The sequence below is a fragment of the Plectrocnemia conspersa genome, unplaced genomic scaffold (genome assembly GCF_051122295.1).
Source record: "Plectrocnemia conspersa isolate PC_06_02 unplaced genomic scaffold, ASM5112229v1 ptg000009l, whole genome shotgun sequence".
Lineage (NCBI taxonomy): Eukaryota > Metazoa > Arthropoda > Insecta > Trichoptera > Polycentropodidae > Plectrocnemia > Plectrocnemia conspersa.
Genome location: NW_028277173.1, coordinates 20,120,540 through 20,135,229, shown reverse-complemented (window position 1 = coordinate 20,135,229; position 14,690 = coordinate 20,120,540). Strand labels below are relative to the sequence as shown.

The 14,690-nt window shown below is 24.7% G+C and overlaps 2 protein-coding genes across 2 annotated transcripts; both read right to left on the bottom strand.

Annotated features, from left to right (window-relative positions):
• Window positions 1-4,141: 4,141 nt before the first annotated feature.
• LOC148232184 (uncharacterized) lies at window positions 4,142-5,368 on the bottom strand. Its single transcript, XM_088193503.1, has 2 exons — window positions 4,680-5,368; window positions 4,142-4,606 (listed from the first exon to the last, which is right to left on the bottom strand). The coding sequence occupies exons 1-2, from the start codon at window positions 5,251-5,253 to the stop codon at window positions 4,368-4,370; spliced, it is 813 nt and encodes a 270-aa protein (XP_088049629.1). The 5' UTR covers window positions 5,254-5,368; the 3' UTR covers window positions 4,142-4,367.
• Window positions 5,369-9,441: 4,073 nt separating this feature from the next.
• On the bottom strand, window positions 9,442-11,186 carry LOC148232183 (uncharacterized). Its single transcript, XM_088193502.1, has 2 exons — window positions 10,551-11,186; window positions 9,442-10,204 (listed from the first exon to the last, which is right to left on the bottom strand). Exons 1-2 carry the CDS (start codon window positions 11,089-11,091, stop codon window positions 9,933-9,935), a joined length of 813 nt encoding a protein of 270 aa, XP_088049628.1. The 5' UTR covers window positions 11,092-11,186; the 3' UTR covers window positions 9,442-9,932.
• Between the last annotated feature and the right edge of the window lie 3,504 nt (window positions 11,187-14,690).

The window sequence follows — 14,690 nt, the reverse complement described above, 5'->3', positions numbered from 1 at the left end:
AAAAAATACACATATTTAAGAAAATAGTTAAATCAAGTGGAAAAACTTGTAAAGTTACCAGTTATGGATATTAATATATTAACAGTTTATATTATCTTATAGTAAGAAATAAATCGAACTTGTACTATCGTCGGACAGAGTGACCAACTGGTCTAATTGTGTAATGGCAAATAGTCAGTCCCATAAATTGTCATCGATTATGTTATTCCAGTCTTGCATGTAAGAAGAAAGTGTTTCTTGTTGCTGCTGTTGCTGATGTTTCTTCTTCTTCTTTTTGCTTTTAACTTCACTTTCGTTCGGATTTAAAATACTCATCAAATCCCTTTTGCGCCGTTGAAAGGTCGGCTCTGGATGGTAATGGTGTGGCGATCTCAGGAATTCTTTTCCTGATCTACTATTTTGCCATTCACCGTGAGAGTTGTACCCACCACCACTTCCGCCACTACTGCCTCCTTGGTCCTGGCCACCTTAGAAAAGTAAAAAATAAAATTTATATCGTTTTATACCTTAAAAAAATGCCTTATAAAAAAGCTTTAAATTATGGTAATTTTATTATTTTTATAAAGAAAAGTTTTATTAATTTTTAATACATACAAACTTTGTCATTATTTAAATAAAATAATTGTAATTCTATTGACAGAAATGTGTTGTATGGTACTTAAAGAGATAAATAATTTAAGGACACTAAAAAATAAAATTTTTGAAAGTTGCTCTAGCATATTATTTTACAATTATAAATATCTTAATAATATTATGTTTTTAGAAAAAATACAATTATATTACAATAGTAATTATAGTAGTACTACTAAAATGAAATAATTAACATTTTAATTTATTGAAGCTGTTTTTAAATGCCTGTTTTTCTTTTTATATTTTATATGTAGTTCTTAATATTTGAAAAATTGTTATCGATAAATTAATATGCAATTAAAATTAGCTACAATTCTCGACAATAATATAACAGCAATAAAATTGGCAATGTAATCGTTAATTAAAGTATACAAAAAAAAGATAATTAGAAAATTGGTGATTTTACATTTAACGACGTTAAAATTAAGAAAAATAATTTAAATTTTGGATAAAAACATTATCAGGATACAAAAGATCGATTTTCTTTAGGATAGAGCTAATTAATATAATCAAGGTAAAATATTTCACTGAGACCGCATTATAAGTAGTTATAAATGATTGTTTGTTAATCAAGTATACAAACAAAGAATAATGTTAAAGAAGATAAATTATATCGGTACAGGTGAAACAATTTTAAATATACTTGTAAAAAGAACAGAAAGTATACGTTAACTAACTGATGCCTATAAGAAAGGTGCATAAAATGATTTTAAAATTTAAAATAATTACTTCGTTTTTATGACTTAAAATTATTATAAAGTTTTTTTTCTGTGTATATATCTATTATTACGTAAGCAATTGTTTAATTTAATATGTTAGTTAATAATACAATTATTTATTGTTAATTTACCGTTGTTTTTCAACAGGTGCTATTTCAATAAGTAACACGTTTGAATGATCTGTTAAATAGTGGCATCTATTGTAAACTATCGTGTTATTTATTTTAATTACTAGATTTATTCATAATGTTTTTTTTACCAATAATAGTGATATTTAAAAATATACTCTTAGTTACTTAATAGTTAACTCGTAAGTAAAATCTCTTAAAATATATTTTATTTGAATTAAATAAATAAAAAAATATTACTACAAAATAAAAATAATAAAAAAATAGCTTACCACATAAATTTTTTTATTATGGTTTAAAAAAATATACTACCAATTTTTTTACAAACTTTCCATATAAATTAAATATTGTTTTTATATCTTAATACATTTATTTTATTGTAGTGAAGTGACATAATATAATAAAAAGAAAAGTTTGAACTATAAATTTGTATTTTTAAAGATATTCCTCTACAATATTTTTTAGGATGTAAAAATTTTTCCTTCTATTATTAGAAAGTAACGCTAAATTAAATTATTATGATTAAAAAGTATTCTAACCGCTAAATTATAAATGCGATCGCTACATTGGTCTCAATTTCAGTGCTATTTTTTGCAAGTTTTACTATCTCTAATTAAATTTTGTGTTTATTTTACATATTAGACTTAAATTGGCATATAATTGTGGTAATAACTTTATTAATAACTGTGGTAATAAATTTATTAATAATTTTTATAAAAACCTGCATTCATCCAACCTCCTCCGCCTCCTCCCATCATCCATCCCTAAAATACACAAATATTTTTTTAGAACATATAAGACTTATATATAAAATATTCTTTATAAAATATTACTGGTTCTGGACCACCGTGAGCGCCTCCCATTTGTCCTTTACCACCACCACCACCTCCTTGCATTAATTTCATTATAAGTAAAATCTAAACAACGACAATTTTAGATCATTAAGCATTTTTGATTATTTCATATTATATTTTAATTCATACACCTCAATAATAACCTTAGATATTAACAACGACAGCCCTCCTAAGAGTACTCCTTTTAATGACATCATACCCATCATTCCCATCATGGCTGGCATAACCTGAATACGAATATTCATATGTTTATAATATTTAAGAGTTTGTTGTTATATTAAATATTAAAAAAATGTTAAAATACCATCATCATTTTCATCTTCATAAGCATCATAGCCATCATCATCATCTTCTTTTTTCCGCTGTCACCACTATCGCCTTGATTTTTCTTTCTTCCTTCAACTATGTCCACCACTTTACCAATATTGATGTCCTCCTTAGAATCAGATCCATAACGGACTCTTAATATGTGGGTGTCAAAAAACTCGCCCACCTTCCTATTAATCTTGTCGGATAATTCATTCGATGTGCCTATTATATCGTCATCGACCGAGTCGTTTTTAGTCGGTTTGTCAACTTTAACTAAAACATCCATGTTCCACTTAAAAATAAATTAAATATATTCCATAGTAAAAAAAATCAACACGCACTGAACGACAAGTATTTTCCCAAAACTGGATAATCCTTCTGCTTCTCAAGCTCCATCAAATACTTCAAAGTCTTCTTCTGAACGCATGTATAAGAAAATGACATGATACATTCCGAGTAAACTCCGCGAAAGTGATCTTCAGGATTTTTAATTTCATCTTTCGATGTAACACTTTGATTTTCGGTAGTTATATTTTCAATTGCAAAAATATTATTGAAACAGTTTAATAAAAACGCGTATTTAAATAACCAAATTGGTTTTAGATTCATAGTTGATTTATTGTACGACAATTGTCGTTAATATTTGAACAAGTACTAGAAGCATCGTTGTAAAGTTATCATATTTTATAGTATTCACAATAATGGGTTTTGAGGCTTTGGTAAACCACTGTTCACGAGTATTCCAAATAAACTCTTTACTATTCTATAGCTGTGTTTTATAACTGTTATATATTATTGTAAATTAAATAACTGACTTAATTATAAACAATTTTTTACAGTAAGTCAAGCTTTTTTTTAATAATACTTATACCTTTAATATAAATTATATATTATTATAAGCACTGACTAATTACATTGCAAATAATAGTAAATTTCTACATAAAAAATAATAAATATTTAAATATTATAATTTTATTTATTTATGATTATTTTATTAAAAATTTAATATTTAAATGAATAAAGACTTATCGAATAAATCTATCTTTAAAGTATTATTATTTTAATTTTTACTTTTTATAAATTATTATTCAGTAATAAAGTTATATTATAGCTATCATTAGTATATATGTATTTCTCAATATTTTTCAATATTTAAAAAAGCGTCTTTCATATTTTCTTATAAAAATATTAGAAATTATATATTTGATTTGTCATCTTAACTTCAACATACTTTTAATTTTATTTTTAGAAGACAGATTATATTTATTGCTGTATTCTTATTGTATATTATTTTTATGTAAAACAATTTATAGTGTGTATTTATTAAGCCTTTAAATTCATATTTTTAACTTTCTGAAAGATTATTATTAAATTTACTTTCTCTTAAATTATGTTCTTAGGATATGTATGTTAATAGTGATTTATGGCAATTAATCAATAAAAGTCGCCCATAGATCTGTTGTTATTATTAAATATTTGTAACATGAATAAAAAAAATATATCAAATGTATGATTTTATTAGATTTTAAAAACGAAAATGAAAACATAAAAACATAAAATTATAATATATAAAGAAAACGAAAACGTAAAACATTATATTGAAAGTAATAAAAAATGTAAAATGAATGAAATATACAGTAAAATCACACAATCGTTTAATCACTTCTCATAATAAATAAATAAATAAATAAATAATTTATTTAAAATAATTTACATATAAATTAAATTTAAGGTTCGTATCTGGAGAGATGCTCTGGCAACTCCACGTTGACTGGTCCTTGATATTGGTTATGCTTTCCAGGTGAGTGTCCAGCGCGATTAGCGATCGAGTATGATGGGTCTTGGCTTGGTTCTTCTACCTTACTATATGCAAGGTACGAGGCAATACCGAGAGCGATCAGAGAAGTTAAGAGAGCCTTCTTTGCAAGAAGGAACACGAATTTAGTAAAGACGGCACCGATGAGGGCTATAAAAAAAATAATGAATTATATTTAAATATACATACTATATATAAAAATTAAATTAAACAATTAACATACTTTTGACGATTCCGATGATAGCAACAAAAGGTAAGAGTCCTCCCTTCTTCTTCTTCTTCTTGTTCTTCTTCTTCAATTTCTTCTTCCTGCCTTCGTCGTTCTCTTCGATATCTTCATCGTCATCGTCTTCATCATCATCATCGTCGTCATAGTCCAAGATGCCTCTGCCGGATCCGATATCATTCAACTTGAGTTGCAAAGTATGGGTGTCCAAAAAGGATTTGATCCTGTACGACAGATAGGTATCTACTCTCTCTTTGGGGTCATCCGGGAAAGCCCTGGAGATCTCTTGAAGTTTTTCCGTTACTTTTTTCGCGTCATCATTTCCTTGTTTGACCAAAGTTAATCCAGATACGATTTCGTACTCTTGAGGTTTCGACATTTGCTCAACGAACGAGATCAAGTTGATCTTCAAGCAAACAGGATCCAAAATTCCATCACAATTGGGCACTAATGATCTCGCCGATGACACTTCTTTTTCTACATTGGTTGGTATGGCCACACATAATGCAGCCTGTATTTGGAATAGTAGAAAAGCGAAAGCCACCGCCCTTTGAATGCTAACACAATGCATTTCGATGTTGGTGATTGTTATGCCACTCACTGATTAATTCACTGATTATCTATCACACACTGTTGATGTCCGAAAGGATGTTAGGTGGTGATGGCAGCGCAGCCAAATCACCAATGATGTCTACAATTTGGACGAGTAACACTTTTATACTGGCCGTGTTGACCTTTTGCATATATTAATTTCTATTTTCGAGGCTTATTTTTACTGATTTTGGTATTATTGAATGTATTGAAAATGAAATGTAAATATGATTTTAATAATATTTTAGCAAATATAGTTAATAATTAATTTTAAGCTTTTGATGAGAAAAAGATAATGTATTTTAATTTATGAAACAACTTTCAACGTGAAATCTCCCGTTTCCAAAATGATGAAAGTGAAATGAGCATTTTTAGCTACCACAAATAAAAAATCCGACAATTTTATTGTGGTCGTTGTTGAACGCATAATTAATTTTAATTTATAAAGTATCCCACTAATTGCAATCACTTACGTTTTATTAACTCGTTTAATTAAGGATTTATAAACAAATCTTTTTCATTATTAATTTTATTACAATTTCTAATATTTTTCAGCTTAATGAAAAAACAAGTTATATTTAGATTAGAAAACTGTTGAATTGAAACTACTGACAAGTATATTTTTTATTTTATTATATTAATAATAAGCTTATAAAATACTAAGACTAAATTATAATGATTTTTGCTTATTTTAATACGTTTTTTCAGTTATGAAATCATATAAATAATTATTAATACAACAATAATTTAATTAAAATAATATATAAGAATATTCGTTTATAAAAGATTAAACTTAAATCTAAAACTATGTTTATTACATTATTAAACTATAATAATATAAAATTAAAATTATATTTATTATTATAATATATTTTAAGTTTAATATTTAAACAATAATTCTACTTAACCTAGTTTTATTTATTTATATATATTTTGTAATACAAAATATTATTATCTAAAATTAAAAAAAAAACGTTAAGTATAATACTAAAATAGAAAATTATTATTAAATCACAAAAATAATTTTAGAAATATTTATCAACAGTATATATTTTGTAAATATAATATAATAGAATAAAAAAATATTTTAAGTATATTCTAATAAACATCTCATTAACTTTATTGAATATATTTTTACATTACATTTACCAAATTTTAATAAATATATCTTCACATAAAATAACTAACTAATATAATAGCCGTTGATTTTTATGTTAAAATTATTTAACTAACACAATAGTGAAACCTTTGTGTAGTTATATAATGATTTTATTTTTTTTTTAATTCCTAATTAATGTTAAATTTTTGGTCAATTATTAGTTTAGTGTATTATATTTCTATACGCATTTAATAATAAATATTAGACCATATATTCAAAAGTCAACAATTTAAATAAAGTATAAAAATAATTTACCAACACTTTTATAGTACCATGTAATTTATTTTACACTAGTTTACTTTTGGGAAAATTAAAATTTTATTTTTTTATTTTCTTTAAATATTAATTCATATTCAGATAACTTAAAAATGTTAGTTTGTTATAATGTTAAATTTAGGTTAAATTTTTTTTTTGCTTTTTTATATTGTATAAGATTATTATATTTCTCTTAAAATCAACAATCTTACTGAAATATTCGTTGATTCTGCATAATAAAAGGTTTAAATATTTTCATAAAAATATTTAGCAATATTTTATTTTTTTCTTTAATTTTTAGATCCGTGAAATTTTATTTTAATTCAAATTAATTTTATTTTAACTTACTTAAAAAGCTAATTTTTTTCATTGTTTATTAAAAAAAATAATAATTTGTAAATAGAAAGTTAATTATTTAAGTATTTTTATCAGGTTTTGATTTGGTATTTCAAGTATTTTATATTGTAAAATATTGTTTTTCTTTAAAACAATGAACTTACTCAAATAACTGTTGATTTTGAAAAGTAACCGATTAAAATAATAATATAAAAGTATGTAACTTATTTATTGCAAAATATCATAATTTTTCTTTAATTATAATAGCAGTACAATTTTGGGTAAATGAAAATTTAATTTTAATTATATATATATTTTTACTAAGCTCTTTTTCATTAGGTATTTTTTTATATACAAAATAAATTTTTATTTTGATAAGTGAAATACTTAAGTTTGCATGTCACAGTATTAGATCTTAATTAAGAGTTTTGTTTTATTAATATATTTTATTATGTAAATTTTTTCCTTTGTATTAAAATAATGAAATAGTAATAATTTATTTTGGTTAAGAACCGATTGGAATGTTTGTATAAAAGCATTTGAACATAATTTATTTGTAACATATTTATAGTTAAATATCATAAATATTTATTTTATTATAACATTGGTGTGATTATGTGTAACTTACATTTTTAATATTATGTTAATGATATATTTTTTCCAAGCACATTTATTTTAAAGTTTTTCTTCTATAACATATTTATTTGTGTTAAAGTATAACAATTTAAATTATATACTATGGTATTTGATGTAAAGTTAGTGTCTTTATATAATATTATGCAACAATGAGCTAAAATATTTAAATAAAAATATTTACCCATAGCGTTTAACAATAAATGTTACTATTATTAAGTTTATTTTTACACAAGGGCAATTTTGAACTAATTTATTCTATTTAAATAAAATTTATTATGTAGAAGGCGTAAAAAAAAAATATTTTTTATTTAAAATTATTGATATGATTTTTAAACATATTTATATTTTTAAAGATTATTATATTCATTTTTGTAGCAATGATTCTACTTAAAATAATATATGGGATTTTGATATACATATAAGCGATGATGATATTTAATTGTTTTATAAATAAAATATTTATTTAAGTTTTACACCACAATAATACATTTTTATTTAATGTCAAGTATTACACATAGTAATGCTCAAAGTTAAATTTTATTTAAATATAATATTTTTATACTTAGCTGTTAAAAAAATGTTTTTTTTTCTACATAAAGATTTTAATATGATTATTACATATAATATTATTGTGTTTACTTAGAAAACAAGCAGCAAACTCAAATATTAAATGTTAGTTTTAGTATATGAATAATAAAAATAATTTAATAAAAATAATTAAACATAAAAATATTTTACCAAACATAATTATATATTTTGAGATTTTTTTTGTTTTGCCTAATAGAAATGATACATTTTTCTAGAAAATATTTGTTTATATTTAGATAAATATAATATTGCAACCCTGATCCAGTATTCATTTTTTTTTAGATATATATATATATATATATATATATATTATAATAAAGAAGCATATATTAGTTATCTTAAAACAACGAATTATTAAATAAGGTTGTAATTTTATTATGTAAATATTAAATATTTTAATTTACTTTTATCATGTTAATAGTTATAATTATGTATACCGATAACCATTAAAATAATTACAATTCAGATTTTATTTGAGTATACTAGTTTTTACTTTAACACGTTATAAACAACTGTTGTAAATAAAAGTAAGTAAATTATTTATTAATTATATAATAATAACAATAATTTAGTATATATAACAGTCCAAAACTTTAATTATAAAAGTTATCTGAATCTGATATTCATTATTAAATAATCATAAACGTTATTAAATTATTAGTGAAATAGAATAACGTTTTATTTTCAATATACGTGAGACAATAAATATAAATCGTAAAAGAAAAAATCCTCATATAAAAAATAAAATGAGGTAAACGTAGACATTTGTCCTCACATAACCAATGAAAGTAAAATTTGTGAAACTTTTTTTAATGTGCAAAAAACGAACCGCTTTTTAACTTTTGGAAATTACAATATAAATATTAAAACATTTTTTTTCTATGCAAATTCTCTTTCTCTAAGAATTATTTCACCTCCTCGCCACACGAAATATATGCAAACAGTTACGGATGATAATTTTACCTACTTTTTTAATAACAGTTAAATTAGCGATTTTAGTATAATTACTATGAGTTTAACAGGCTTAATTGTATGATATGACACGGTTATTGCGCATAGAATTCATTTTAACAGAGGACAATTGTTACGAGCTATAAAATATATATTAAAGTATGTTAATTATTGAGATCGTTGTACGATCATGCTATTTTGATGTAGTGTATTTTTCACGGTTGCGTAAATAAAAGTAAATTGTTCCTTAAACACATTTTTATTAGTTAAAAACAATAAATAAATAAATTATTAAATATTAAAATGATTCACTCCTATATTTAGTATTTGGTGAGTGAGTAGAAAGTAACAAGAACAAGTAAAAATAAAATAAAATTATATAAAATAAAAGTAAAAACAAAAATAAAATAAAATCACAGATAAAATAATAAAAACTAAAGCAAAACAAAACAGTTCAAAAGTAACACAAAATAATATTTACAAAAAACGAAAGAAAACAACAGAGTGAAACAAAAATAAAATCCGAAGCGAAGTCGAGACAGTAGCGAGATGAAGTTCATCAGTAGACTTGGTAACATTTGACCGAAGATTGAATTAACAATATACACAATAAGATTCAGTTAAATATAAATACTGAATTGGCAATAAATTACTTAATGTAAACAATATAAATAGCCTCTTCTTTTTGTTGATTTTTCCGACAGGATGAAGATTTCTTTGTGTGTATTGCCTAATTAATTTTTGAGATTCTTTGGCAATTCAATGTTTAATGATCTTCCGTATCCAGAATGTCCGTAGCCGTGAGCGTCTTCGTGGCTTGAAGAATGAGACTGAGAATGAGAGTATACTGGCTTGGTCACTATCTCATATGTTGTGGACTTGTGACCTCCTGACGTCAGAGATTTGATGCCAATGATTGCAGAGAGCATCAAAGACATCAAAGCAGTCATCAGAGCTTTACCGGCCAACATGGCTAATGCGCCCATACCCAAAGCTCCGAGTGTACCTGAGAAAAGATAATCATTTATATTATACATATACAGACAAATTTAATAACCCGTGACCTTGCTTACTATCGCAAGAGTATAACCAAGATGGTAGAGAAGCGTGAAATTGTTGTCATGACTGTAACTTATAACTGCATACTATAATTACATTCGCGTTTTTAATTGCGTCTTGTACTAATGTATAATTAACATAATTTATATATAATACTAATACTTTCGAATGAATGTGAGAAAAATACGGAAATGAAAGTTGTATATGTTTATAATAATGAATATTACTGATATTTTTCTATCTATAAATGGGCGATTTTTTTATAACAACGTGACTGTAAATAAAATCATTACCTTTCATCATCAATGCAGCTGCTAATAGTCCTCCAAGACCTCCTTTCTTGCCACCTCCGCCAAATCCTCCTTTACGCCCTTCGCCTAAAGGTTCAGCTGAACCATCGTCGACGAGTTTCAACCTCAATGCATGAGTGTCAAGATACGAATTTAACTTGTACATTAAAAACGAGTCTAATCTCTTCTCTGGTTCGTTAGGGAAACTTCTAGCTAAATCGGCTACTATTTCAGCGGTTTTAGTCTTATTTGAATCAGACTCTTTCACTACTGAGAGTCCTGGCATCAAAGAGAATTCTTTTTTGTCCGACATTTTTTCTATGAAAGATACGATATCCAGCTTCAAGCAAGTAGGGTTGTATGATCCTTCGCAGTCCCTTGCCAAAGATCTCTTCGTGAAAGCTTCAGGGCTTTCCTTCTGAACGTATGTCGGATGCGAGTCCAGATCGTTTTGGTAGGCCGGTTCATTTGTAGCAGCTGCTGATATCCTTTGTACAAGGACTACGGCGACGAAGAACAGAAGTACTCTTTTCTTATTGGTCATCTTCTCGGCACTCGACAAACACTGAACAATAATTGCGTGGAAAGTGAACTGGATACCACCGCAGCTGATCGTGCTACGACGGTGGTACAATGAATGATGGTTTGTAAATCAGAGCACAGCTCTTTATATACACAGAAATTTCAAGTGTTAAGTACTGCAACAAGACGATTAAAAGCGTTCGGCACGAATGTTGGAAGAAAATAATGGTAAAAAATCAACAATGGTATAGTGAGTGGACGACGGATGCTGGAGGCTCTGTTTGGTCGTTTTGATCGGTTTGTAAGTGAAACACATGAATCGGCAACCGTTTAATGCGATCAATCGATTAGGTGACCTTAAAACTGGAATTGCGGCCTTAAACCATTTCAGTACGATTTTTTTAAAGTCATTTTTGAATTGCGTATCATAAATTGATAAATTACAAATTTGTAATACTAGGACTTTTTCAATAAAATATTATATAGCTTTGGCTTGCACTTATTAACATATTAATATTTATATGTATTAACTGGTATTTTTAAGAACGACTTAAATGATAATTTTAAGTAGCATTTTCGAATATTACAATATAAATTCCACTGTATGTGAATATTCATTGATGTTCGATTGCCAATTTAAAATGTATATATTATCTGGTTAAACTCATTTGTATTTTATGTTAAAATTGTTATATTTTCTATAATTTTATTATAATTATAATAAATTAAATATATATAAATGTTGTATATACTCAAAAATAATATATCTATTTTTATATTATTATTAGTATTTTAAATATTAATATAGTAACATTTATAGTTATTCTCTAAATCAGGCATTCTAAACCGTTTTAAAGCTATGCTTTATAATGTTTGTAATATTTTTCCTCAAAATAAAAAAAAACAATACTTTTAACCACATAATGAGAAATGCAAATATATTATCATAAAATTCTTATAAATAAAAATATCTGGATGGTTCAAACGCTTTACTTTAAATTAGTACAACTGTTTTTTAAATCATCTAATATTATGGTTTGATTTAATTTTTAACCCACGCAATTTACAGCTAAAAATAATATATACTGTTTATTAGTTTTAACAGTAACGAAAACCCTTTTAGAGAAAAGGTTTCATATTTCTAAAATTCGTATCATTGCCTGTTTTTCCACTTTTTTGCAAAACTGTTTTAATTTTTTTTTGAAATGTAGTGCAAAAATCTTAAATTGCTATTACATATTCCATATTGTATTGTAAAATATACTTTTTTACATTATGGTTATGTATATATGTAAAAAAAATGTATAATTAAAAAACTCTTGTATTCATTAAGCAGTACTTTTTTGATCCATTTGTTATTAATAATAATAGATAATAAAATCTTTACTAAAAAGCTTTGTAACAATAAAATCTTTAAAAACACTACATATTTAATATTATATACTTTATTACATACTACATTTTTTAATTAATTAGAGTTTACATAAAAACCTGAGATTTTTATAATATGCACTTTAGGTTAACGCTATCTTAATTTTATTTATCATTTATAACAATATAATTTTATCATTTAAAAGTGTTTAGGAAAAAAATTCTAATTAAAAAAAGGAATAACTAAGAGCAAAATTTTTATTGGTATAAAATATGAAAATAAAAATAATAATAAATTAAAATTGTAGAATACATTTATATCAAAATTATTTCTTAAGTAACCCTTGTAAAAAAGGTAATTGATGTAAATTTTGCGAGATAATTAAAATAAAGATATGATGCATATGCAAATGTAAAATAGTATAAGGCAACTATTGATTTAACTATATGATTTAAAGAAATAATTACAGCAGGCGATAATAACACTAATAATTTAATATATACAATTATTATAAATATCCCTGGGCTAAATAAATTTAATATGTACTATGTATTATAAAGTATTTATAAAATTAATTATAAAAGTTATTAGCAATTAATTTTATGATAATTAAAAAAATTAAAGCAGATTTATGTATCTAAAAAGTTTCATAAAAAACTAATGTGATATATATCCTTAATTTTTTCTGAAACTTTTAGATATATGAAGCTGCTTTTATATTATTTTTTTTTTTAACTTAGTATATATTAAATTTATTCAGCCCTAGGATAATTAAAATATTTGTATTTTTAAAATTAATAGTGTTATTATTACCTGCTGTAATTATTTGTTTAAAATTTTTTTTGAGGGCTAAAAACCAAATGCATAATTTTTATACAATTATTTTTATTTAGTATTAGTTATGGAATTTATAAAAATATACTATAAGTCTCTAGTATTATTTATTAAAAAGGTTGATTACGAATGAGTTCCTTTCGCGTGTGGATGCAGCTTTGCAAAAAGGTACAAAAAGACATCTCAGTAATAACCGAGCGGTTCGATAAAAATGCGGCAAAAACAATTGTGCTGTGTTACACTTAGTACCGAAGAAATGCTATCGCCAAATAGAAAAAGACGAAAAAATAGACCGGAATTGGGCCAAAGTTAACGGTTGGGCATTCGAGAGCATTTTTAGGGTGATATAAACATTGACATTGATTTTGACAGTGAGAGTATGCGACTCATTAGAATATGACATAAAAAATGTATTTTTTCCTCTTACCGAACCGCAAAGTTATTATCAAAACGTAGAAAACGCTTTAATGAGTAATAATTGGCTTCTATATCATTTGTATTGGTAATTACCCACATTTTTGTGTGCAACTTTGATTGACAGTGACCACGAAAATTTAACCAAATGGTAAACACATGTTTAATTAATTTTTATTTATATTTAAGAACATACAATCGAAAGCAACTTATTTTAATACATTTTTCAACTATAAACAAATATAATAAGCTCTTTATTTCATTTTTTTGCTGTGTTATTAGCTTACCTTTATATCCAAAATATAAAATATTTATCATAAAAGATTATTGAGTACTAAAACAATTTTATTTAATTACGATTTATTTTATTTATTTAACTAACTGATATTAAAAATATATGGCTATACTGTAAAATATATAATCGTAGTGGCATATATTTTTTATGTGATTTAATTAAGCGATTTCGCTTTTAATAGAGCATTTATGTTTTTACCGCTGAGATGTGTATTAGATAATTTTTAATGGATCTGAAAAAAATAATAAAATATTCATATATCTGAAAAAATCTAAATACTAGTATTCATATTACGCGAAGCGTAGTAAAGATTATGTATGATCTTTTTTTTGCTATATATTACTTTTACACACATATACTTGTACTTGTGTCAATAATCAATTTGTGTACATACATATTGTTTAATATGATTAATTTACGATCATACTGGTTTATAATCAATATCCAACAAGAAAATTTAATAATATTTTAGAAGGACTTATGATTAGAACTACTTCGTATTAGTTTAGAATAATTCAATACGACTTTTCTACTTTTACGTCCGCTTAACACGAGAAAGATATGTGAACGAGCCCAATACAATTTAATTCATAAGATTTGAAAGTAATGCAGAAAATCTCTGTGACTACAATAATAAAAATATGTAAGTTATCGAAATTGCTTTGCTTATTAATTTGATTTGTGTTAAATGTAAAGTGCATTTAAA

Bases quoted from the DNA above. Each gene is read 5' to 3' on its own strand.
- LOC148232184 (XM_088193503.1), bottom strand. From the start codon at position 5,253: ATGCATTGTGTTAGCATTCAAAGGGCGGTGGCTTTCGCTTTTCTACTA. The intron at 4,607-4,679 runs GTATGTTAATTG...TTTTTTTTATAG, and splicing joins TATCATCGGAATCGTCAAAA to CCCTCATCGGTGCCGTCTTT.
- LOC148232183 (XM_088193502.1), bottom strand. From the start codon at position 11,091: ATGACCAATAAGAAAAGAGTACTTCTGTTCTTCGTCGCCGTAGTCCTT. The intron at 10,205-10,550 runs GTAATGATTTTA...ATCTTTTCTCAG, and splicing joins AGCTGCATTGATGATGAAAG to GTACACTCGGAGCTTTGGGT.